Here is a 26,799-nt window from a genome sequence, read left to right on the forward strand (position 1 = left end):
CCCTCGCCCCAGAGAACATACAGCTTCTTCCCACCGTCAAGATCAGTAAACTCCTCTGAGCTGTTCCTTCAGTGATGTCATCGGCACTCTGGGTTTAAACAAAGAATGCCGTGCAGCTTTGAGTTAAAAAAAATAACCAATGTCTCGTTTGAGCTGTGCTTGAACCTGCAGAATGCCCTGTCCAACAGCATTAATAATTTTCAAGTGAAAATCATCTATTTCCAATAAAAGAGCCCACGTTCCTTCTTATTTACTGGCAGATTTAGAAACTAGGGGTTGTTGGTGAATCAATTACTGCAGTAAAATCTAAATAACTTGACATCCCAATGATGATCTGAACATAGGAGGTAGAGATTCTAGTCTTTGTTTATATTTGTATTTAAAAGCCTCACCTCATCCTGAGTAATGTTATCTGTGGAGGCTGTGTATCATGGCGCTGCGGGGTGGGGGGGATGCATGAGGGAGGAATGTTTTTTATTGGGGTTCTCTGTTACCGAGGAAACCATAAACAATGTACGTTTAATCAGACAGGCCGATAAAAGGGCCAGGTTGGGGGGTCCGCTGTACTTTCTATGCCTTTAAAAGACTCGGGCAGAGTTGTACTGTTCCTTTAAAAAGAGGAGCCTGTCGTTCAGTTTGAATGCAAGCGGAGAGGCGGGAGGGCACTGCTCCGATTCACCAGGTCCGCTCGGTTCATTATGTTGAATGAATTGGCACAATGTCAGGTCAAAGTTCACCCATTTTATAGACACAGCCGCGACCTGTTCATATGGTGTGGGTTGCTCTGCAGCCTGTATGATATAATAATAGAATCCTTGTGCCAATACAATGATGTCCAGACTCCTTTTTTTTTTAAATGTACTTTTTGCTTCTACTTTTATTGTATTTTCTAACCCACTCCCCAACTATAGTCCTCCCATTCCACCAGGACTTGCCAGTGACCAGTTCCCTGACCTTACTAGGTCCCTTCTAATTGGCCATGGTGACTTTCCTCTCTTTGTTTCGTTTCTCCTCAACAGTGGTGCAACAATTGACAAGTTGCTGCAAACAGAATTCCTTTCCCTCTCGGCACCAGGCCTCGGCCTACCTACTCTCTCCGAGACCCCACGTTCTTTCTGCATGTTGCAATAAATACCTGGTGGGCTCTTTTTCCTTTTCCAGAGACTTGTACACAAAAATCCAGGCTGACACTCGAGTACTGAGGGAGTGCAGCACGCCAGAGATGCTATCTTTCCGATGAGACGTTAAACCGAGGCTACAGGTGGACATAAAAAGTCCCATGGCACTATTTCAAATAAGAGCAGGGGAGTTATCCCCGGTGTCCTGGGCAATATTTATCCCTCAAGCAACTTCACTGAAACAGATTATCTGGTCGTTATCAAATTGTTGTTTGTGGAAAGTTGCTGAGCACAAATTGGATGCCGCGTTTCCTACATTACAACAGTGACTACACTTCAAAAGTACTTCATTGGCTGTAAAGCGCTTTAAGATGTCCTGAGGTCGTGAAAGATGTTATATAAATGCAAGTCTTTCTTTCTTTCACTGTAGCTTGGCCGCTAAAAAAGTCAAAAATGCCAAATGAGTGAATAAATGACAGACTATCTGTAAGAGACATTAGCAGAGATAGAAGACAGAGGGAGAGAGAAAGTTACAAAAAGAGGGAGAGAATGAGTGGAAAAAATCAGTGCGATGAGTTGAAATAGAGTCGACAGTATGTGAAATCATAGAATCATAGAAATTTACAGCACGGAAGGAGGCCATTTCGGCCCATTGTGTCCGCTCGGCCGACCAGGAGCTATCCAGCCTAATCCCACTTTCCAGATCTTGGTCTGTAGCCTTGTAGGGTACAGCACATCAAGTGCACATCTAAGCACTTTTAAAATGTGCTGAGGTTTCTGCCTCTACCAACCTTTTCAGGCAGTGAGTTCCAGACCCCCACAACCCTCTGGGTGACAAGATTTTCTCTCAAATCCCCTCGAAACCGTCTACCAATTACTCTAAATCTATGTCCCCTGGTTGTTGACACTTCTGCTAAGGAAACTAGGTCCTTCCCATCCACTCTATCTCGACCCCTCATAATTTTAATGATGTGACCATTTGTATTGTCCTTTTTCGGCACTTCTGCATCTGCGTCCACTCAAGACTCCATCCCCGATAGCTCCCGCCCGGAAGTGGATTCCAAACCGGAAGTGGGACCCTGCAATCAGTCTGACTACGTTGTAGAATACTTGGATTGTAGGAAGCTGATCCTCCAACCCGACCACATTCCTCCCCCAAGCCTCCGAGTGACGGGGGGGGGGGGGGGGGAAGAGAGAGAGAGACTGGGGTGGAGGGGAAGATGGAGAGAGAGTCGGGGAGGGGGGTGGAGAGAGAGAGAGAGAGCCTTGGCGGCGGGGGGAGAGAGAGCCTGGGGGTGGGGGAAGAGAGGGAGAGACTGGGTTGGGGGGGGAGGCGGGTAGAAGAGAGAGAGCAAGAGAGCCTGGGGGGGGGGGGGGGGCGGCGAGAGAGAGAGACTTTGGGGGGGGGGTGGGGGGGGAGAGCGAGAGAGAGCCTGTGGGGTAGAGAGAGACATGGCGGCGGGGTTGGGGAGGGGGGGGATCGGAGGGGAAAGAGATTCTTCCAATCTAGAAATCACGTCACTGTCACTACTCATTTCATACCCAATAAACCGGCTAACAATCTGCACACAATGCCTCATCATGGGGGAGGGAGGCGGGGTAAGGTCATGCACTTGCGCTGATGTAAGGCACTTCGGCTGGGGGAGGGATGCACTTGCGCTGGGTTAAGGGACTTCAGCTGACATATGGTGGCTTTTGGGGAGATCTATCTTCTATGGCTTCTGAAGTCAAAAAGAATTGAGTTACAATTTGTGAAGTCAGTCAGAAATTGGGCTGGGCGGTTCCAAGTACACACTCCACAGAAAATTCAGGGTATGGCTTAACCTCCAAAGGGGATCAATTAGCAATAGGTGCAGTGAAATTGGAGAGCCAATGAGAGACAAGGGCAGTATAAATAGACGCATCCTAATTTTAAACACCTCAATAAGGTCTCCCCTCAGCCTCCTCTGTTCCAAGGAAAACAAACACAGCCTATCCAAACTTTCCTCATAGCTAAAATTCTCCAGTCCAGGTAACATCCTCATAAATCTCCTCTGTACCCTCCCTAGTGCAATCACATTTTACTGTAATATGGTGACTAGAACTGCACGGAGTACTCTAGCTGTGGCCTAACTCGTGTTTTAACTGAAGAGAGAGAGAGAGACAAAGAGTGGATGCAAGTAGAAAAAAAAAGGGAAACTGAAAACAATTAAAGCAGAAAGCAATTCCACAGAGCAAGTTACTCACACAAAATTAATTATGTCCTTTTTTAAATTGTTCCATTGTACTGGACAGTAACCAATGACCTTTGTTCTAAAATGAAGAGAAGGATCGCGATTAGTCTAAGATCAGTTATTCGCAAACCCAGAATCCATATTTCAAGATAACATTAGTGAAAATTAAGCAATGCATGGGTTAATCAAGGGCAGGCAGCATGAATTTGTTAGGTTTGATAAATTAAGTTTTTGGAGAAGTAACAGATTGGAGAAATGAAAGGAATGTATATCTATTCCATACTGTATATGGAGTTTGAGGCATTTGATAGTGTCTCTCAACAACTCGCATTTATACAGCACCTTTAACGTAGTAAAACGTCCCAAGACATTTAACAGCAGCGTTATCAAACAAAATTTGATACTGGGCCACCTAAAGAAATATCAGGCCAGGAGACCAAAAGCTTAGTCAAAAAGATAGGTTTTAAGGAGCATCTTAATGGAGGAGAGACAGGTGGAGAGGTTTAGGAAGGGAATTCCAGAGCTTCGGGCCTTGGCAGCTGTTGGCACAACTGCCAATGGTGGAGCTATTAAAATCAGGGATGAACAAGAGGCCAGAATTGGAGGAATGCAGAGATCGCGGAGAGTTTTAGTGCTGGAAGAGATTACAGAGATAGGGAAGGGAAAGGCCATGGAGGGATTTGAAAACAAGAAGTTTTGTTATAAAAATTCAGAAATATGGTATAAGAGGAAGTAAAGCAGCATGGATAGAAAGTTTGCTGACGGACAGATGACAGAGTTAGGATAAATGGGTGGTGCTCAGATAGGAGGGTAATTGGAAGTGGTGTATCCCAGGGGTATATAGGTGATTTGGATTTTGATACAGAGAATGTGATCTCGAAACTTGCTGATGACAAAAGTAGGAGCTTTGATACACAGCTGGGAAAAGTGTATAAGACTTCAGGATGACATAGGCAGGTTATCGCAATGGGCAGACAAGTGCAAAAACAAGGGAGTGGATTTTAACTGCTCCCCCATCCCGCCCGATATGAAATCAATGGAAAGGAAAATGGGGCATGGTTTAAAATGTCAGGTGTCATTACCCACCAGATGGAAACAGTTTCAAAACCGATGTTTGTTTTGCTCCCCCACCACTTACTCGGGTAATATAGGCAATGCTGCCTTGTGCTATGCACTGGCCAAGTTATTCATGGATTATCAGCATTCCTGAGAAGCGGGAAGAGCGAGCGGAAAATTCCCCAATTGCACTGGATGGGCTGTCAGCTGGGCTCCGCCATCCTTTCATTGTGTCGTCATGTCCTGTCAATCACACAGTCCATGATGACACTCTGGGAGATGAGTGAACTTTTGTTGATGTGGTTTTTTTCTCTTCTCCTAGATGCTGTGATAATGTCAGAGGTTACCATTAAAAAAACAGGCTGTTTTGGGATTTGAGAGGGGGGAGGGGGAAGGGGAAAGGTTTTATTCTTGATTATTATGGAGATAAGAAAGGGCTGAAATAATGGGCCGGTCTCTCGGGTCACACACAACAGTTTGTGTGATGGGACCAGCCAGCACTGCTGATATCCAGCAGACACTCACTCTTAATTAAACCACTGGCAGGATCCATTATGCAAGGTTAGAGCTTGGAACCAGTCAAATGAAAGCATGTTAACCCCTCTTTAGGAGGGCCTCCTCACGGTGGCACCAACCATGACACAAGCAGTCAGACTAACTCGTGCAGTAGAAATAAAATTTGAGTCATGGAAACAAAGAGAGGCCAGGATGTAACACTGTGGAATTAACCTCAGCCCAGTATCTTTCTCATGAGAAAGAGCTGGAATTAACCCTTTCTCATTCCAAACTAAAAGCATCTCTTTCTTTAATCGCTGTTACAAAATATTGGAGTGACTAGAAATCAGATGATGCTCTACAGTAAAACCCATTAATAGCATAGACCCTTACAGCACAGAAGGGGGCCATTTGACCTATCGTGCCTGTGAAAGACCTATCCTATTAGTCCTACTCCCCTGCTCTTTCCACATAGCTCTGCTTATTTTTCCCCTTCAAATATTTATCCAATTCCCTTTTGAAAGTTATTATTGAATCTGCTTCCACGACGCTTTCAGGCAGTGCATTCCAGATCACAATAACTTGTTGCGTAAAGAAATGTCCTCATGTCACCTCTGTTTTTTTTTCCAATTACCCTAAGTCTGTGTCCCCTGGTTAGTGACCCTCCTGCCAGTGGAAATAGTTTCTTCCAATCTACTCTTGTCAAATCCCCTCACATTTTGAACACCTCTATTAAATGTCTTAATCTTCTCTGCTCTAAGGAGAATAATGCCAGCCCCACCCAATATTATTTCTATTCCATTTCAAAACACGCTGGGTATAGTTCCATGGCATTGACAGACATCCAGTGCCTCACCTAAATGGCCCTTGCTCATGTGTATGCTCAGACAGTGAGTGCCATAGGCTGTTCAATGGTCAGGACTTGTGCATCACAAGGACCTTGTCCTCGCAAATAACTCACAAACACTGCCAGTAGGGGTCACTGGATAGCGGTCAGAATCAGTGCCCCAACCATTGCCACAATGAACTTCAGCTAACTCAGCACAGACCAGGAATTAAGCCCGTGTCCTTCACGGCCCTCAGTGGCAGTAGTTTCCCTGGTATCAGCATTGGCCCAGTGATAGCACTCTTGTCTCTGAGTAAAAAGGTCGTAGGTTCAAGCACAACTCCAGAGATTTGAGCTCAAAGTCTAGGCTGATACTCCAATGCAGTACTGAGGGAGTGCTAGACTGTCAGAAGTGCCGGCTTTCAGATGAAACATTAAACCAAGGCCCCATCTGCCCTCTCAGATGGACATGAATAATCCCACAAAACTATTTAGAAGAAGAGCAGGGGAGTACTCTCAGTGACCTGGCCAATATTTATCCCTCAAACAACATCACTAAAACAGATTATCTGGTCATTATCACATTGCTGTTTGTGGGACCTTGCTATGTGAAAATTGGCTGCCGCATTTCCTACATTACAACAGTGACTACACTTGGAAAAAGTACTTCATTGGCTGTAAAGTGCTTTGGGATGTTGGGAAAGGTGCTTTATAAATGCAACAACTAAATAAGTTAATATCCTTTCTATCATATTGCATTTCAAAATTTTTATTTTTTAGAAACACATTCTGCAATTCAGTGGCCTAGAGTTTCTGCTAGGTTGAGCTGCTATTTCCTGCACAATTCACTTAAAATCGTCCAAACCAGCGTAAAAAATCGAGCAACTTCAGTGGCAAATTACATCCACCATATATTGAGTTTCTGCCATCTTCTCCGTTGGTTTAAAAAATATTGTGCTGGAGGCTGGCCCCGTCCAAAAAACTGGCCATGCCCCAAAATCGAATTAATCACCATGGCGAATATCCATTCATTCTGCGAATCTTCAAAGAGGCTCTTAAAATTTAGCTTGTTTTTTAGGTGCAAGGACACTAATAGGCACGTTTGTAAAGATCTTAAATATTATTTTAATTAAAAGTGAAACTGACTACTATACACCAATGTAACTAGTAAATGGTTCTGTATAGTTTTTTAAAGTCATTTTCAATTATTTAAAATTGGGTTACTCACAGGTAGTTGACTAGACACTCTGATTAAAAATGCTTAGTTTTGTGATAAACCCATTTTCAGCTGTATTAATCATCATGTTACCACTCTTAAATACATCAAGGAGTATTTTTTGATGCAATTTTGTTTAAATTGTGCTCTAACATGCTGCCCGATTGTGCTGGTTCATGGAAGATTTTACGTTCGGTGATATGCAAATAGTTTAAACGGAAATTCGAGCAAAAAATGCACTTTGCAAAACTAGCGCAATTTGCGCCTGGATTGCCTAATGCACCCAAAGCATTTTTCAGCAGTGTATTTTTCTATGAAAACTGAAACAAAATGGCCTCTCATATGACGTATGACAGCCTGGGCTCTTTCCCTGAAAAAAACTAAAAGGCTGAGAGATGACCAGATAGAGGGCATTAAAATGATAAAGGGATTTGATGAGATGTTTCCATGAGTGGGGGAATCTAAAACTAGGGGCCATCAATATAAGATAATCACCAATGAATTCGATAAGTAAATTAAATAGAAATGTCTATACTCAGAGTGGTTAGAATATGGAACTTGCTACTACATGGAGTGGTTGAGGCGAAAGCAGATGCATTTAAGGAGAAGCTAGATAAATATATGTGGGAGAAAGGAATAGAGGGAAAAGCTGATATGGTGAGATGAAGAGGCTCGTGTGGGACCAGTTGGGCCAAACGGCTTGTTTCTGTGCTTTAAATTCTATATAATGCTAAATATGAAAAGAAATAGTTACAGTGGGACATTAACTTGTCCACATTGTAAGCTGCAGTTATAGCCAATATTCCATCAGTTGTATTATAGGGGAAAAAACTATAAGTTAATAGTAGCAAGCCATTTTTCATAAGGCGGACAGCTTTTATGCCCCCAGTTTGTGTTGCTTGCATTGCACCTACCAAAATAACCTTTCCAACTCTGGCTGACACTTGCAACTAGAGTAGTTTCTGGCAGTCAGGGATTGTGGGTAATGTGGGCTGTCATTGTTCTCCATTTTAAAATGACAAACAGTGACTGGCAGCTGGCAGCTGGCATCCTCCAATCCCATGGGGCAGAACTAGAATGCACTGCCTGAAAGGGTGGTAGAAGCAGATTCAGTTGCAACATTCAAAATTGAATTGGATAAATACTTGAAAAGGAAACATTTGCAGGGCTATGGGGAAAGAGCGGGGGAATGGAACTAATTGGATAGCTCTTTCAAAAAGCTGACGCAGGCACGATGGACCGAATGGTCATCTTCTGTGCTGTATCATTCTGTGATTCAAGGTGAAGTCCACTAGGGAATGAATATCGGTGCTTCTGGGGATGGATCAACTGTACCAGTTCCTAGTCACTGTCCTGTCCTAACTTAGATGTCCCAGGACATGGACTCCGATAATTCATACCACAGTGGCCACTTCAATCTTCATTTATCAGCGCTCACATGCAGGACCAATCTCTGCCTCCTGGGATTGGAGGTTTCCGGCTGCCACTGCTAATGGATTACAGCAGCAACTCACGCCATCCACAATACCCTGCGTGCCTGAAGCCACTCTATCTGCCAAACCGAAAAGCTGTTTTAATAGATGCCACTTGAGCGATGCAAACTGGGCGCAGAAGAGCTACTCATCTTTATATTCATCTCATAAAGAAACTTCTGTACCCAGAGAGTGGTAAGAATGTGGAACTCACTACCACATGGAGTAGTTGAGGTGAATAGCATAGATGCATTTAAGGGGAAGCTAGATAAGCTAGAATGAGGGAGAAAAGAATAGGATATGCTGGAAGGGTGAGATAAAGAGGGGTGGGAGGAGGCTCACATCGAAGATAAATACCGGCATAAACCAGTTGGCCCAAATAGCCTGTTTCTGTGCTGTAGACTGCAATTCTATGTAATATATAATCTGCTCAGAAAGCGGACTGTTGGTAACTATGGGTCAAGGAACTCACAACTGAACAAGGATTGAACCTTGATCGTTCCTAGCCTTTGTTGCTCTGTACTTCATCAGGTATTTACTCACTGGGCCATGGAAAGAACCCCGAGAGGCAAGCTTCAGTGTGTGATTGGTGCATTTTGGTTTGTATTTTTGAAGGAAAACTTCTGCCCATTTTAGTCATGGTATCAGGGCTCTGTGTAATATTTAGATAACAGCAACTTAATCTGCCAGGTGTGTTGAACACCAGACTATGAATCAACGGCCTTTGGTGACGGGTCACAATGGGGGTTTGATAAGACATATACAATAGACGTTTATTTAGTCCAGCAGCCCACTCTCCTCCTCGGTGCCAGCTTGACTATATTTCTACAAGAGAACACTTTGGATCCAATTCCCGTCAATCAAAAGAATCAGTTACATGTTGACCCATAACCCTTTCTAACATTTTCTTTTTTTCCAGCTGAACTTAACTTATAATCTGTAGTTTTCAAAGTAAACTTTTACTAAAATACCACTACTATTTATAATTTTCTTTCCAGCCAGCTGGTTTATTTCATGCTATTTGACCTGCTGAGTATTTCCAGCATTTTCTGCTTATATTTTTTGTTTTATTTCTGTTAGTTTTTTTCCAGCGAAGACTTTTTTCAATTACAGATATTATAATAATACTCATTAAGACTGGGCCAGATTGAGGTGTTCGGGCAGTTTTGGTAAATATTCTGGTCTGCAGGAAAAGTGTGTGTGGTTAGCCTCAAATTTCTCCTTGCTAATTCCGTTTCTAAGGGCTGGAATAATAGCCACACCTCATCAGTGTTTATTGTAAGCGCATATGTCATGTCTGTGACCAGGCACAGAACTGAGGACCACGGGTGAGATGATTTCTGAACCAGATGTGCTCCTAACAGCAGATGTGACCGATTCAGTCCTCCCGATGATGCCACAGTCTCCCGATGAAGAGCTACCAATTAATTGCCACGACACTCGAGTTCAGTAGAAAGAAAGTAAATAATTTTAAAATGACATTGTATTTATACAGGACCTTTCACAACCTCAGGATGTCCCAAAGTGCTTCTCAACCAATTAAATACATTTGAAGTGTAGTCACTGTTATAATGTAGGAAATGTGCAGCCAATTTGCGCACAGCAAGGTCCCACAAAAAGCTATGAGATAAATGTCCAGATGATCTGTTTTTAGTGATGTTGGTTGAGGGATGAATATTGGCCAGGACATTGGAGAGAGCTCCCCTGCTCTTCTTCGAAATAGTGCCATGGGATCTTTTAGCTTCATGTTTCTTTTTTTTAAATGAAGAGTGAACAAATAAAAGTTAAAGTAGGAAAGATCCAAGCTTCAAATAGAAAGGAAAGGCTTGTGGGAGAGTTTGCTGTTCAGAAAAGTGATTATCCAGGGTTGGGCGGCTCCAGATTGGCAGGTCGGAAGTTTGGGCACAAGATAAAATAAATGTAGCCACTGTGATCAGCATGAGACTCCTTCGAGGTCAACAGAGCAGCTTTCCCAAAAAATGGTGGAGTCCCTAGAAGGAAGAGAATCAGTATTATTTTGAGTATTTATTCATGTACTGTTCTAGATGGAAATGAGAAGAGTACTTAGATAAGAAAGTACTTAGACCACCCCATAGGACTTTCCTCCCACTTTTGACCTAACTGCCTCGCAACCTTCAGCAATCCCAAACCAGGACCAAAGCTGTTTCTGGGCCATGCCATGCAGTATTTCTGTTCGCAAAAAAGGACTTCCAGCATTCACTAAAACACAGATGTAAGCTTGTCACAGTCCAAAAGTATAGAAGATTAAGGGGTGATATAATTGAGGTGTTGAAGTGCGCGGTCACTCTCGGCGCGCGGTCACTCTCATTGTGCGGTCACACTCGGCGCGCGGTCACTCTCGCTGTGCGGTCACTCTCGGCGCGCGGTCACTCTCACTGTGCGGTCACTCTCACTGTGCGGTCACTCTCATTGTGCGGTCACTCTCATTGTGCGGTCACTCGGCGCGCGGTCACTCTCGCTGTGCGGTCACTCTCGCTGTGCGGTCACTCGGCGCACGGTCACTCTCTGTGCGGTCACTCTCTGTGCGGCCACTCTCACTGTGCGGTCACTCTCACTGTGCGGTCACTCTCACTGTGCGGTCACTCTCGGCGTGCGGTCACTCTCACTGCGTTCACTCTCACTGTGCGTTCACTCTCGGCGCGCGGTCACTCTCGGCACGCGGTCACTCTCGGCGCGCGGTCACTCTCACTGTGCGGTCACTCTCGGCCCGTGGTCACTCTCGGCGCGCCATCACTCTCACTGTGCGATCACTCTCGGCGCGCCGTCACTCTCGGCACGCGGTCAATCACAGCACGCGGTCACTCTCAGTGCGCGGTAATTCAGAACTGAGTGCACGTTGCAGAGTGACGAGCCACTGATGCTGATTGAGAATTATTTAGGGGCAGTACGGGCCAGACCACACTGTGATATGTGTGCGCGCTAGGTCCGTGCAGCAGAGCAGGTCTCCAGTCGTTCTGGTTAACCCTTGCCACTGAATAAAGGCCAAGCTCTGTCATGCCCGTGTGGTGGCTGATGTGCAACGGTCACCACACGTTAAAAAAATCCACACACAGGCATCTTCCACCTCCTCAATTGGAGTTCAAGACTGGAAGATCGGGTCCTTCATTGAAACATCTGTGAACCCATGTGGAAGCAAGTCATCCTCGTTCAAGGGACCGCCTATGATGATGATAATGAAGATGATAAAAGGATTTCATAGGGTCGATAGAGAGAAACATAGAAACATAGAAATTAGGTGCAGGAGCAGGCCATTCGGCCCTTCGAGCCTGCACCGTCATTCAATAAGATCATGGCTGATCATTCAACCTCAGTACCCCTTTCCTGCTTTCTCTCCATACCCCTTGATCCCTTTGGCCGTAAGGGCCATATCTAACTCCCTTTTGAATATATCTAATGAACTGGCCTCAACAACTCTCTGCGGTAGGGAATTCCACAGGTTAACCACTCTCTGAGTGAAGAAGTTTCTCCTCATCTCAGTCCTAAATGGCTTACCCCTTATTCTTAGACTGTGACCCCTGGTTCTGGAACTCCCCAGCAATGGGAACATTCTTCCTGCCTCTAACCTGTCCAATCCCGTCAGAATTTTATATGTTTCTATGAGATCCCCTATCATTCTTCTAAACTCCAGTGGATACAAGCCCAGTTGATCCTGACTCTCCTCATATGTCAGTCCTGCTATCCCGGGAATCAATCTGGTGAACCTTCGCTGTACTCCCTCAATAGCAAGAATGTCCTTCCTTAGATTAGGAGACCAAAACTGAACAATATTCCAGGTGTGGCCTCACCAAGGCCCTGTACAACTGCAGTAAGACCTCCCTGCTCCTATACTCAAATCCTCTAGCTATGAAGGCCAACATGCCATTTGCCTTCTTCACCGCCTGCTGTATCTGCATGCCAACCTTCAATGACTGATGTACCATGACACCCAGGTCTCGTTGCAACTCCCCTTTTCCTAATCTGTCACCATTTAGATAATATTCTGTCTTCCTGTTTTTGCCACCAAAGTGGATAACCTCACATTTATCCACATTATACTGCATCTGCCATGCATTTGCCCACTCGCCTAACCTGTCCCAGTCACCCTGCAACCTCTTAGCATCCCCCTCACAGCTCACACCACCATTCAGCTTAGTGTCATCTGCAAACTTGGAGATATTACATTCAATTCTTTCATCTAAATCATTGATGTATATTGTAAATAGCTGGAGTCCCAGCACTGAACCCTGCGGCACCCCACTGGTCACTGACTACCATTCTGAAAAGGACCCGTTTATTCCGACTCTCTGCTTCCTGTCTGCCAACCAGTTCTCTATCCACATCAATACATTATCCCCAATACCATGTGCTTTAATTTTGCACACTAATCTCTTGTGTGGGACCTTGTGAAAAGCCTTTTGAAAGTCCAGATACACCACATCCACTGGTTCTCTCTTGTCCACTCTACTAGTTACATCCTCAAAAAATTCTAGAAGATTTGTCAAGCATGATTTCCCGTTCATAAATCCGTGCTGACTTGGACCGATCCTTTCACTGCTTTCCAAATGCGCTGCTATTTCATCTTTAATAATTGATTACAACATTTTCCCCATCACCGATGTCAGGCTAACTGGTCTATAATTCCCTGTTTACTCTCTCCCTCCTTTTTGAAAAAGTGGTGTTACATTAGCTACCCTCCAGTCCATAGGAACTGATCCAGAGTCAATTGAATATTGGAAAATGATCACCAATGCATCCACTATTTCTAGGGCCACTTCCTTAAGTACCCTGGGATGCAGACTATCAGGCCCTGGGGATTTATCAGCCCTCAATCCCATCAATTTCCCGAACACAATTTCCTGACTAATAAGGATTTCCTCTGGTGGGGAATCCAGAACAAGGGGTCATAACCTTAAAATTAGAGCTAGGCTGTTCAGGGTGATGTCAGGAAGCACTTCTTCACACAAAGGGTAGTGGAAATCTAGAACTCTCTCTCAAAAAGTTGTTCAGGCTGGTGGTCAATTGAAAATTTCAAAACTGAGATTGATAGATTTTTGTTAGGTAAGGGTATTAAGGAATAGGGAACCAAAATGGATAAATGGAGTTAAGATACAGTTCAGCCATGATCTAATTGAATGGTGGAACATGCTCAAGGGACTGAATGGCCTCCTCCTGTTCCTATGTTCCTAAAACATTCGCTTACAACCCTTGGCCCAGCTGAGATCAGAAAATTTAGCATAGACCAACTAACAACATCATAAAGAGGTAAATAACAGAGTTCCAACCTCCACTTTCTTTCATTCCTACAATAAAAACTGTAATGAAGCTTAGGACCAGGATGTAGCTCAGATACATCTTACCCATGCATTCTCTCCTTAGTTTTAACGTGTTTGTTTTGCTCTCCATCCTTTCTCTCTGCCAAGTTCCATTCTTCAGATGGACAATTTTCTGCTAGATATCTTTTGATGCTTTTCTTCAGTTGACCACTATAGGTTGTGCAAGAGTGGTCTGAAGTGACTTTTCTTTTTGTTCTGTAGTGAAATGCATGGCTTCCAACTTGTTTCCCAGACAGCTTGATAACTTGCCGTGTGGCCAATATCTGGTGAAAACTCATGTACTACTACTCCTTACTGTGTTGTATTGTTGCAACCTGCCATCGTACTGCCCATGTCTTGTCCTGCTGTCACGAATCACCAATCTGAGGCATCAGTGAGACTGTATGGCACAGCAGATGACGAGTTACTTCATAACAGCACTTACATCAACAAACTTCACCCTTCTCTTTCAAAAGCCAGGACGTTAGGGTGAATATTGTAAGTTCAATCTCATCAGAAAGGCACGAAGCAGAGGACCAAATGGCTAGTCACAGTGGGCACGTCTAGTCATCCGTCCAGTGTCTGGCTCCAGTGCCCCATTAGCAACATACTCCACACGAGAATGGCCCCAGACACTGGAGGAACCTAAAAGAGAGGAGAAAACCCCGTCCAATAATACCGAAAATGCAATGATTTCATCAGATTGAGTTCAGATGCAGCAGCCTCTATTTATGGCACCAGGATTCCAACAGATTTTTCTCAGTTTAATTTAGTCATTGTTTGTATTTAGTACCTTAATTGGTATTAGACCGTTGATGGGAAAAGTTTCAAGGGAACCAAAAAGGCTGCACAGCAAATCTAAACTAATAAGAACATGTGTATCCCTATGTTCTTGCCGTACCAGGGTTTATGGACATTGCCGTTACTATAGGAGCTTTTATATTTGATGTTTCTGTAGTTTGGGTCACTGGGACTCCACATTTACATTGGGAAACACCATTCCCTTTATCTCAGTGGAGGAGTGTCAGAGGCATATGATTGTGGCATTGAGATAAGGGAGCCTATTTTAGCAAAGAGAAAAAGAATTTGCATTCCTATAGCACCTTTCACGACAATAGGATGTTCCAAAGCACTTTTACAGCCACTCAAGTGCTTTTGAAGTGTAGTCACTGTTGTAATGTAGCAAATTAGGTGTCAAACTTGCCTCAATTGGTAGCACTCTTGCCTCTAAGTCCAAAGGTTGTGGATTTGAGTCCCACTCCAGAAACTTGAGCACAGATTCTAAGCAGACACTCCCAGTGCAGTGCTGAGGGATTGCTGCACTATCGGAGGTGCCGTCTTTCAAATGAGACATTAGACCGAGGCCCCATCTGCTCTTTCAGCTGAATGTAATAGATCCCATGGCACTATTTCACCAAAGAACAGTGGAGTTCTCCTGTGTCCTGGCCAATAATTGTACCTTAACCGACATCACTAAAACAGATTGTCTGATCATTGTAACTATTCGGAAAGACTGATCAGGCTGTGCACTTACCTATTAGAAGTCTCTAAAATTATGAAGGGGTTCGATATGGTAGACATAGAGAAGATGTTTCTACATGTGAGGGAATTCAAAACTGGAGGTTTTAATAAAAGATACTAATAAATCTAATAAGGAATTCAGGAGAAGCCTCTTTACCTTGAGAGGGGTTAGAATGTGGAATTTTCTACCACATATAGTAGTTGAGGTGAATAGCATAGATGCATTTAAGGGGAAGCTGGATAAGAAGAAGAAAGGAATAGAAGGATATGTCGATGGAGTTAGATGAAAGAGGGTGGGAGGAGGCTAGACCAGATGGGCCGAATGGCCTGTTTTTGTGCTTTAAATTCTCTAATTATCTAATTGCAATGTAAACATGAGTAAGGGGTCAGAACCAAGTTGTTACTTTCACACCATGCCAAATACGGAAGCACATATATGCAAAAGCGGCTTCTGTTCCTGCTTCCATTGCAGAGGATGCTGATTTGGGCCAGTGTGAGAGGAGTCACTGCGTTACATTGCCCTTTCCATGGGCAGTTGGGTAGGGCAATGCTAAAGAAGCTGGGGCTGTTTGAGGGCTGCCAGCAATCCTGGTGAACCTGAGGTCACTGGGGTGTCATTCCAACCCACCAGGAAATGGTGCACAACTAATCCAGTTAATCTATTTACATTTGCATTTTAATTCAGATTAGAGTGAACACAACACTGGATTACAGATAAGAGTGTAAACATGCCCTTAGATCCTCAGTACAAATCCTCTTTTACCTTTTCACTCGAGAACAAATGGAATGTAGCTGTTAAGGTCACCATAAAGTCAGTTTCCACACCTTCCAAACCAAACCTTCCTGGATTCTAAAAAAAAAATCAGAACATCCTTTAATTTTCTTTCTCCTGTTGCATCCCTCCCAGGCGCAAAGAGAACCAAGCTGATCATCTAATCTCTAGCCTCTGCAATCAAGTCACTGGACACCAGGATGTCTCAGAACAGCACCTTGTGTTGATTTTAACACCAGTTTTCCGTTCCGAAGGTAGAAACTCTCCCCGCCCCCCCCCCCCTCCCCCCTTCCAACCACACAGTTGAGATCAGAATTGATCATTTAGTGAAGGGGGAGAGCTGTTCGCAGAATCATAGAATGATAACAGTATAGAAGGAAGCCATCATGCCTGTGTTGGCTCTATGAAAGAACTATCCAATTAGTCCCACTCGCTGCTCTTTCCCCATAGCCTGGAATTTTTTTTTAACCTTCAAGGATCCTATATGCTTTTTTAACAGCCTTCTCAACTTGTTCTGCCACCTTCAAAGGCTTGTGTACATACATACCCAAGACTCTCTGTTACTGCACTCCCTTTAATATTATACCATCTAGTTTATATTGCCTCTCCTTATTCTTCCTCCCAAAATGGATCATGTTGTGTATGAATAAAGAGTCTGACCAGATACTGTGAGCTCAAAGTAAAGTGTGACCGTAGTCTTTTATTTCAAGTCTCCAGAGTGCCTCTCCAGCCTGTGAGGCCTCCTTAAGTACAGGTGCTGCCAAGGGATTGTGGGATCCCTTGGGACTCCAGGGGATGAGCTCTCTGGTGGTTAAACAAGGTATTTACAGGTTTACATATATAACAGATCACTTCACACCTCTGCATTAAATTTTATCTACTATATGTTTGTCCATTTCACCAGTCTGTCTATGTCCTCCTGAAGTCTGTTACTATCCTCCTTACTGTTTAGTACATTTCCGAGGTATGTGTCATCTGTAAACATTCATGATAACCCCCTTTCTGCAAGGCTTTAGGCACTCATGTAGCTGTGCCATCATGCGGTTGATTAGCACAATACAATCAGAAAAGCAAGTTGTGAACATACATTCATAGACACAAATAAGTTAGATGAATGGATGCTGTGTGGAAAAGAATCACTCGTCCAATTCATAATTGCATTAACAAATCTATTAATTATAAAATTTGGACCCATAATAGAATTAATTGATTTTAGACATTTACCGAGTCTGAATTCTTTGCAAGCATTTTTCCACATTTTTAAAAACATATTAATTCTTAGGATGTGGGCGCCGTATTTATTGCCCATCCCTAGTTGCTCTTGAGAAGGTGGTGGTGAGCTGCCTTCTTGAACCACTACAGTATGTAAGGTGGAGGTACTCCCACAGTGCTGTTGGATAGTGAGTTCCTGGATTTTGACCCAGCATTGATGAAGGAACAGTGATGTAATGGTATGTGACATGGCAGGGAACTTGGAGGTGGTGGTGTTCCCATGTGCCTGCTGCACTTGTCCTAGGCAGTAGAGGTCGCGGGTTTGGGAAATGCTGCCGAAGAAGCCTTAGCGAGTTGCTGCAGTGCCTCCTGTATATAGAGCTTCACAGGTCGGGGGCCACTATGTTCCAGGGCCCACCGCTCCAGCTCTTTTGTAGCTGACCTGTGGAGTTGTTTTCTCTCAGGTGGGTGACTGGGTGACATCATCAGAACCCAGGTCGCTGTTTGGAGCGTGGGCAGGGGTATCGGCAGGGCCCTGGTAAAGCGGAGATGCGGCGATTGATCGAGGCGGAGGAGCATTGAGGGATCGTGGCTGAGATTCGGTGGGTGATCGTGGCGGAGGTTCGGCGAATGTTTGGTGCGGAGGTGTGGTGGGAGATCGTGGCGGAGGTGCGGTGAGCGATCGTGGCGGAGGTGCGGCAAATGAGAGTACAGGGCCCAGAAGAGCCGAGGGCCCAGGGGCAGCACGGACCAGCCCACACTGCGATATGTGTGCCCACTAAGTCCGTGCAGCAGAGCTGGTCTCCAGTCATTCTGGTTAACTCTTGCCACTGGATAAATGCCTAGCTCTGTCAAGCCCGTGTGGTGGCTGCTGTGCAACAGTCACCACATGTTAAAAAAAATCCACCCCTGGAGTTCAGGACTGGAACATTGGGTCTTTCATTGAAACATCTGTGAACTCATGTAGAAGCAAGTCATCCTCGTTCGAGGGACCGCCAATGATGATGATGGCACACTGCAGCCATGGTGTGCTGGGGGTGTATTTACAGTACAAGAAATAACTGCAGTATAATTCAGATAGTGTAAATGATTGGACAAAACTTTTAAAACTTGATGTTTTGTTTTTTCTGTACCTCACAGGGAAGAGAAGGAGCGTTGGATACGTGCTAAGTATGAACAGAAACTGTTCGTGGCCCCACTGCCCTGCTCGGATATCTCCCTGGGACAACAGCTACTACGTGCCGCAGCTGAGGAGAACTTGCGGGCTGTCATCTTGCTCCTGGCCCACGGCTCCAAGGACGAAGTAAATAAGACTTATGGAGACGGAGATGGACGCACGTCCTTGCACTTGGCCTGCAGGAAGGGGAATGTTGTCCTAACACAGCTTTTGATTTGGGTAGGTGTGTGCAACAATTTCAAAAGAGAAGAGACACATTTCTATAGCACCTTTCATAACCTCAGGGCATCCAAAAGCACTTTACAGTCACTGAAGGAATTTTCAAGTGTAGTCACTGTTGTAATGGAGGAAACGCAGCATTCAAGTTGTGCACAGCAAGATCCCATAACAGCAATGTGATAATGACCAGATAATCTGTTTTAGTGGTGTTGAGGAATAAATATTGGCTAGGACAATGGGGAGAACTCCCCTGATCTTCTTTGAATAATATCTTTTACGTCCGACTTAGATGGCAGACGGGGCTTTGGTTTAACATCTCATCCGAAAGATGGCGCCTCTAACAGTGCAGCTTTCCCTCAGTACTGGACTGGTGTGTCAGTCTGATTTATAGGCTCAAGTCTCTGGAGTGGGACTTGAACCCAAACTTCTGACTCATGGGCGAGAGTGCTACCCACTGAGCCACAGCTGGCACCTTTAGAAACACTGAACGCTTTCCCTTCTATTTTACTCCCCTCCTTTTCTGTTAATAGCTACAGCAGTGCAGTTCAAAGGGCTTGGCAACCCCTCTGTCTTGCTTGAGTGACCATTGGCAGGCAATAGAATTACAGGAGGCATCACAGTCAAGCCCACTCCTGTCTTCACCTGACACCCAGCTTCCAGCTGGAGCCTCTGGATAGTAACCCTGGCAGATGTTTCCCTGCATAGCAACAGAAACAACATCTTCATAGCGGCTTTACCTTAGTAAAATGTTCTAAAGCACTTTATACGATTGATGTGAAACAAAATTTGACATCGAGCCATGTAAGGGGATATTAAGCTTGGTCAAATATGTAGGATTTGAGGAGCATCATAAAGAAGGAGAGAGAAGCAGAGCAGTTTAGGGCCTAGGAGCTGAAGGCATGGCTATTGATGGTGGGGCGAAGGATGTTGGGGATGTGCAAGAGGCCAGAATTGGAGGAGCACAGAAATCTCGGAGGGTTCTAGGGCTGGAGGAGATTACAGAGATAGTGAGGGGCAAGCCCATGGAGGGATTTGATCCAAAGGTTGGGAATTTTCTGACATCCGTTGTCGTGCCCTCTTTGACTGAAGCCAACAGAGTGAGCACAGACCAGGACTTGGACCTGAGACTTGTTTCTAAAGTACAGTACCTTGCTGGGGGTGGGGTGGTGTACTTACCCACAAACTTTTTAGGGAACTCGGGGACACTGTGTTTATGAGGAATTGCACATTCAGATGAAGAGTAGTGCATCGAGAAGAAGAGATGTCAGTGTTTTAAATTGCAGCACATGGGGCTAGATTTTCTAGGTTTTTTGCATGCTTAGCGCCCACTTAACATCCATTTTACTGCTGAAGTGACGTATAACGCCCAGATATTGGCCATTTAGCCACAAATTAGAAACTGACGGGCATTTTTCGGAAACTTATCGACGAGCATTACTTTCCCCATGTGCGTAACGCCGGGAAAAAATAATACCGCCCGCCCACTTTTTTTGGGCGGAATCATCAGAATGGGCAAAATCAACGCCCTTAATATCGGCCAGCGTTACTTTCCACACGGAATTAATTCCGAGATTCAATAATACCGCCCGCCCATTTTTTTTTTGTCGTAAAGATCACTTTTGGCGAAACTAACGCCCAGGAGATCACCCACCGTCACTTTCACCACCTCACACACATATTGCCCACAATATTGCTCGCCAAAAAAACGCCCAGAAAAAGTGGAACTGTTCTGAACTAAAACTAAATGGCGGTGTGGCTGCCATTTTTAAAATCGCAGGTCACTTCATTCAAAAGGCTGCTTCAACTTCGGGGGAGTTTGGATTGACTCTGGAGTTCTTCTCAGGTGAACTGACCATTTCAGCAGACATATTTTCAGACTCTGGACGATTGGGGTTTACTGTAGGTGTATTTTAGTGAGGAAATTATTGCTTCTGATCAATCGCTATTATACTTTCATTGGAATGGGGCCAGCCATTTCTCAGCCAGCATCGATTAATACACAGATGCTGCAGAGTGCAAATGGCTCAATGTGTGATGCACATCATTATGTGCCCAATTTAAGATGTGCAAGAATGAGGAGGAGGTCCAGATCATACACACCCCGCACGTACGGGGAAAAGAGGTCTTACCTCGACGTGTCCGAACATACCTGTCTTCGGAGACTGCGCTTCCACAAGGTGGTGATCAATGAAATATGTGAGCTCATCAGGCCACATATGCAGCCTGCCATCAGGACATCAGTGTCGGTCGAGGTCAAGGTCACTGCGGCACTGTCTTTCTATGGGTCCGGTTCCTTTCGGGCCTCTGCAGTCGAGATTTGCCCTCTGTCTCACCATGCCACCCATCACAACATTCGACAGGTCACGGAGGCTCCATACGCGCGAAGGATGAACTTTATCAGCTTCCCCATGACCATGGAGGCTCAGACTGACAGGGCTGGAGCATTCTACCGCATTGCTAAGTTCCTCAGGGTGCAGGGAGCAATACAATGCACTCACATCGTCATGCGGGCACCTTCTCAGGAGCTGGAGCTTTTTCGTAACAGAAAAGGATTTCACTCCCTGAAGGTTCAACTACTTGTCGACCACAACCAGTTCATAATGGCAGTGAATGCCAAATGCCCAGTCAGCTTCAATGAGGCTCACATCCTGCGTGAGAGTGCTTTCTCTGACATCTTTAAGAGTCAGCCACAAGGACAATGCTGGATGCTTGGTGATAACCGATATGGCCTAGCCACCTGGCTGATGACCCACCTGCGTTACACCCACACCGAGGCCGAGAAGCAATACAACCAGAGCCACAGAGACACAAGCAATGTGGTCCACAAAACAATAACTTCAGATGAGCTTCAGATGTCTGTCTGGATCACTCAGGAGGGGGGCTACAATGCAACCCTGAGCAAGTGGGTAAATTCGTGGTCGTGTGCTCCATGCTACACAACCTGGCTATCAGGAGGGGACAAGAATTGCCAGAAGGGACTGATGCTCCACCTCAGGAGAGAGAGAAAGCGGATGACCTAGGACCAGACAATAAGACTGGCTATGCAACCATGCCCATGACCCCCTCCAGACCACAAGAAAGGGCCCGTGGTGGCTACATAGCTGCAAGATTCTTACGTGAGGAGCTGATATCTGAATGATTTGCCTGAAATAATGTTGCTGTGAGTGACAACGCTGACACACTGCTGTAAGTTTGCAGATCAGACATCAATGGTGCCCATCACCTTTAGTGCCAGTTAAAGTTTATGTTGATTGAAGTAAAGTTTTATTTAACCCTTTCATTTTAAGGAATCCCCAGTGTGTAACGGTCCAGCTATTTGAGACAATGCGCAACAAGGTTATGGTCAATAAAAAACTTTATACCAATATTGGTCTGAAATCATAAGAATCACGGGCAAAAACACCCAACCACTGCCCACACCCCACTTTTTCCACCATTGACATCAATCAAATGTTCAACATGTCCAGCAACACAGAATACAAATGCAAAGCAGGAGGGCAGTCCCCTCCCCCATACAGTACAACAAATTGCATACACCCAGATGGAGCTATAACACAGCCATCACCTGCGGACATGCACCTCACTTTCCTTCCCCCCTCCCCTTCTTCTCCCCACCTCTACCCTCTCACCTGCTCGCTCCATGGCGCCTGGCTGAGGAACTCCTCAGGCGGTGCCTCATTGGGGGGGATGAAGGCAGATGCGGTGATTGGACGGGTACGGCAGTGGGGGGTGCCGAGGGGGGAACATTCTCTGATGCAGAAACAGGATCTTGGTCCTGCCTCTCATCTGTTGTTCACAGTGGTGTTGTGGAATCGAGGGGTGGAGTGCCGTGCTCTGGGACCACTGGGAGGCCTGTGCCAGCAGTATTCCTGGCTATCGCATCCAGGGCCTCCACCATCCGCGGAATGTACTCAGTCATGGTGGCCAGCTGTCGGGATATGCCCCCCAATGCTTCAATGAGCTGGTCACCAATGTCTACAGTCCTCCTGGACAACTGTACCATCTCTTCACTCTCATGTGGCGCTCGTGGAACAGACCTGCCACATCCACGAGGCTTCCGCGGGGTCAGCGCCGTCCTGGGGACAAATGGAGTACTTTGTGGCGAGGTGCTTGGGGCCGGTACCTCCAGAGTGGAGGCAGGAATGACCGGAGGACCACTAGATGGCCTTGGGGTGGAATGGCTTCTGGAGCGTGGCGATGCAGGTTCCTCGAAGTCCGCATTCTCCTCCGTAAACAGATGCAGCGGATTGACGGGTGAGAATTGGAGCTTCTCAGCACCAGATGTAAGATCATCCGGAGAGTCGGGCCCCGCTCCCCCACCTTCTGGCCTCTGTGGTCTTGCCTGGGGCCGTGCTGCTGGCTGAGCTGCAAAACACAAATGAGGTTATTAGAGGAGAAGGGGGTGCTAGGGTCACAAGGTGATTCCAGCGCTACACACAGCATATGCACGACAAAAGCACCAGCACTATCAAGATCATCACAGACATCACATTTCATGACCATCAACAAATTTGCATTGCAATGATTTTCATTAGGACAGCATTATTTCTAGGACAATTTTAGAAATCATCTATCATATATGATTGTTTGGATATGAGTGGGTGTGGCATCTGTTGACCACCAGTCAACATCACGCAATAGTGTAAACTTTACTCACGTGGCATCACTTCAGGGTCTGCAGATGCTTCCGTGGCTGTCCGGGTGTACTTCCCCATGAGTGCAAGCTCATCTCAGTGATGTCGCTGGGGACTGGTGGCCCCCCACCCGTTCGCCTCTGCACGGATCTCATCGTCGATAGCTTCTTCTATAAAAGGTGACAGGACGACATGGCATGAGATGATTGCGTCATATCATTGCTAGGTACTGTCACAGAGACTGATACAACACATAACCGATAGATGTAATCATGATTATTATAATAATTATCATTCTTTACCTAAAGACGTGCACCGTGACCACAGGCTTCGAGTAAAACATTCCCGGTAAAAGTGAGAGACCTCACATCTGTTGATAGTCACTCATGACTGTAACAAATCAAATTATATAAATACATATGGACATGTAAATAAATGTAATACTTACTCTTTCAGATCCCACAAGGTCGTTCCATTGTTTGCCGCATTGGATGCCCTCACACACCTTGTTGGTCACCGACAAGACCACCTCTGCTATCTCGGTCCATATCTTCTGTTCGGCCTTTGGACTGGGATTCCCAAACCCTCCCTGTGTCAAATCACCAGTGTAACTCGACCTCCTGCAGGAGGAAGGCATTTGTCTCATCCGAGAACCTCCTCGCTCTTTTGAGCCCTCCAATGTGCTCCTCTCCCATCTCACTTCTTTCACCAGCGTCAGTCTCCAACAGCGTGCTGTGATGCCTCCTCCTCTCCTTTCATTATAGGTCAAATTCGGGCAAATATGTGTCTGGTAACAGCTAATTTTTGTTTCCCTATTTGCTCTAAATCTCTAAACACTTCCTCCTTCCTCCCAAAGCAGCCACATCACACCCACACATGCCTTCAGTCCCTCTCAGCTCCCTCTGTCTCCTCTTCTGCGCATGTCATGATGACCCTTGACCTCCTGAATCGCGGGAGTTGAGCGTTGTCATGCCGTTGCTAAGGACGGCGACACTTTACGGCAGAAGGTCAGTGAGATTTAACTCTACCATCTATTTCATATTGCTCGCGGTAACGCCCAATTTCAAAAATGGAGACCAGATGCTTTGAGAATGGGCGAGAAGCCGGCGATCTGAAAACCCATTTTTACCGTCCACGCCAGAAATAATGCCCATTTTTGGGCGATATGAACAAAAGTGTAAAATCTAGCCCATGGATTCATTCTGTGATTTGCCAGCGCCCAGCCTGTGCGTATAATTGGCATGCGTGACGCAACCAGGTTTGCACACAGTTGCAGCATCTGCCTCCAGTACGGAAATGGCAGAGGCCTGGGAACATGTTGTCACCCCTCCCTCTCCACAGCATAAAACTGGAAATGGGATAATTTTATACTTAAAGACTGATGATTTTATTTCCCCATAATAGGCCAGTTATATACTATATAATAAATTGTGATTTTGACTTCACAACAACAACTTGCATTTATATACCTTTTCAAATCACACCCAAGTTACAACTGCTCACTCTTCTCGTTGCTGTGGTGATTGCAGTTGCCATCACCAATTAAGAGGTAGCATGTGCCCCCTTCTTAGAGGGATACAACAATAATAACTTCAACTTAAACAAAAAATGAAAGGAGACTTACCAAATTAAATAAAAATTTATATTTTTCGAGGTGATGATGTACTCCAGTGCCCATCGATCGTTTAAGGCCTGAAGAATGCCAGTGCACACTGTGTGCTCCACCTCCAGGGACACCCTGGCACAAGCACAGCCGCAGGAGAGAGGCAGGCAGTTGGGCCGAAAGACCCCTTTGACTGACCGCTGCCTGGACCTGTTAACGGCCACCTTGGCCAAGCCCAGGAGCAGTCCCACAACGATGTCTTCCAACTTGCCCGCTCTCCACCACACCGGTTGACCAAAGATTAGGAGCATGAGACTGAAGTGGAACCAAAAATCTTTCATATAGTGGAAGAAGGGCTGCAATCCCTCACACTTTGTGTATACGTGGAACACGGACTTCTCCAGGCCTCAGAAAATGCAGGTCTGTGAACCAACAAAAATAAAATACAGCACCCTTAATATAGTAAAATATGCTAAGCTATTTCACAGGAGCGATTATCAAACAAAATTTGACACCCAACCACGTAAGGATATATTAAGGCAGATGACCAAAAGCTTGGTCAATGAGAGGTTTTAAGGAGCGTCTTAAAGGAGGAGAGAGGTCGAGAGGCGGAGACATTTAGGTAAGGAGTTCCAGAGCTTAGGGCCGCAGCACCGAAAAAAAAAATCTAGGCCGACACTCCAGTGCAGTGCTGAGCGAGTGCTGCACTGTTGGAGGTGCCATCTTTCGGATGAGATGTTAAACCGAGGCCCCGTCTGCCCTCTCAGGTGGATGTAAAAGATCCCATGGCAAAGTTTCGAAGAAGTGTACTGGGGCGTTCTCTCTGGTATCCTGGCCAAAATTCATCCTTCAACCAACATCACAAAAAAAAATTACCTGGTGGATATCTCATTGCTATTTGTGGGAGCTTGCTGTGTGCAAATTGGCTGCTGTGTTTCCTACATTACAACAGTGACTACACTTCATAAAGTACTTAATTGGCTGTAAAGCGCTTTGGGACATCCAGTGGTCATGAAGGCGCTATATAAATACATGTCTTTTTTCTTTCTTTCTGTATAAGGTTGCCAACTCTCCAGGATTACCCTGGAGTCTCCAGGAATTGAAGATTCACTTTCAGGAAACTGCTGCGAGCAATTCGGGACAAAAATTATTGGGACATTCAAAAAAATGTTTTTTTTAATTTTCATTGAACACTTTTGTTTCTTAGTTAAGAACGTATCAGATATGGGAATTAAGGCTGTTTGACGGTAAAGGAGGGTCTATTCACTTTCCAATTGGCGCGGAAAGGCTGCGGGCCATGAGTCGGGTGACCAATGGCGGAGCGATTGGAGGCGGGAGGTCATGTGATGACACTTCCCGGAATATATCCAACCAGTTGGCAACCCTAACTCTGTAGTGTAACTGAGATGTGAAGTTGCCAGATTTAAAATCAGGCAAAGGATGTGAATCCACCTGATGCTGATACCAGTGGTATTATGGTGCCCGTACAGTTCCCAGATAACTCCCTGTGACAATGGGGACCGTAACTTGTGGACTGCCTGTTTAATCATTCCTGTCTGGCATAAAAATAAAAAAGGGAAGGTGGCTCAACCGTGGCTATCAAGGGAAATCAGGGATAGTATTAAAGCCAAGGAAGTGGCATACAAATTGGCCAGAAATAGCAGCGAACCTGGGGACTGGGAGAAATTTAGAACTCAGCAGAGGAGGACAAAGGGTTTGATTAGGGCAGGGAAAATGGAGTATGAGAAGAAGCTTGCAGGGAACATTAAGACGGATTGCAAAAGTTTCTATAGATATGTAAAGAGAAAAAGGTTAGTAAAGACAAACGTAGGTCCGCTGCAGTCAGAATCAGGGGAAGTCATAACGGGGAACAAAGAAATGGCGGACCAATTGAACAAGTACTTTGGTTCGGTATTCACGAAGGAGGACACGAACAACCTTTCGGTTATAAAA

The 26,799-nt window shown here is 45.3% G+C and overlaps 1 protein-coding gene across 3 annotated transcripts in view; it reads left to right on the forward strand.

The window, feature by feature from the left end:
- Window positions 1-26,799, forward strand: part of agap1 (ArfGAP with GTPase domain, ankyrin repeat and PH domain 1) — a 1,020,940-nt gene that overhangs the window by 982,933 nt on the left and 11,208 nt on the right. For all 3 annotated transcript variants that reach the window (XM_070876105.1, XM_070876104.1, XM_070876106.1), the window contains one exon: window positions 18,354-18,609. In XM_070876105.1, the coding sequence (XP_070732206.1) occupies window positions 18,354-18,609 (256 nt within the window). The remainder of the gene's footprint in view (window positions 1-18,353; window positions 18,610-26,799) is intronic.

This window comes from Pristiophorus japonicus, chromosome 3 (genome assembly GCF_044704955.1).
Source record: "Pristiophorus japonicus isolate sPriJap1 chromosome 3, sPriJap1.hap1, whole genome shotgun sequence".
Taxonomy (NCBI): domain Eukaryota; kingdom Metazoa; phylum Chordata; class Chondrichthyes; family Pristiophoridae; genus Pristiophorus; species Pristiophorus japonicus.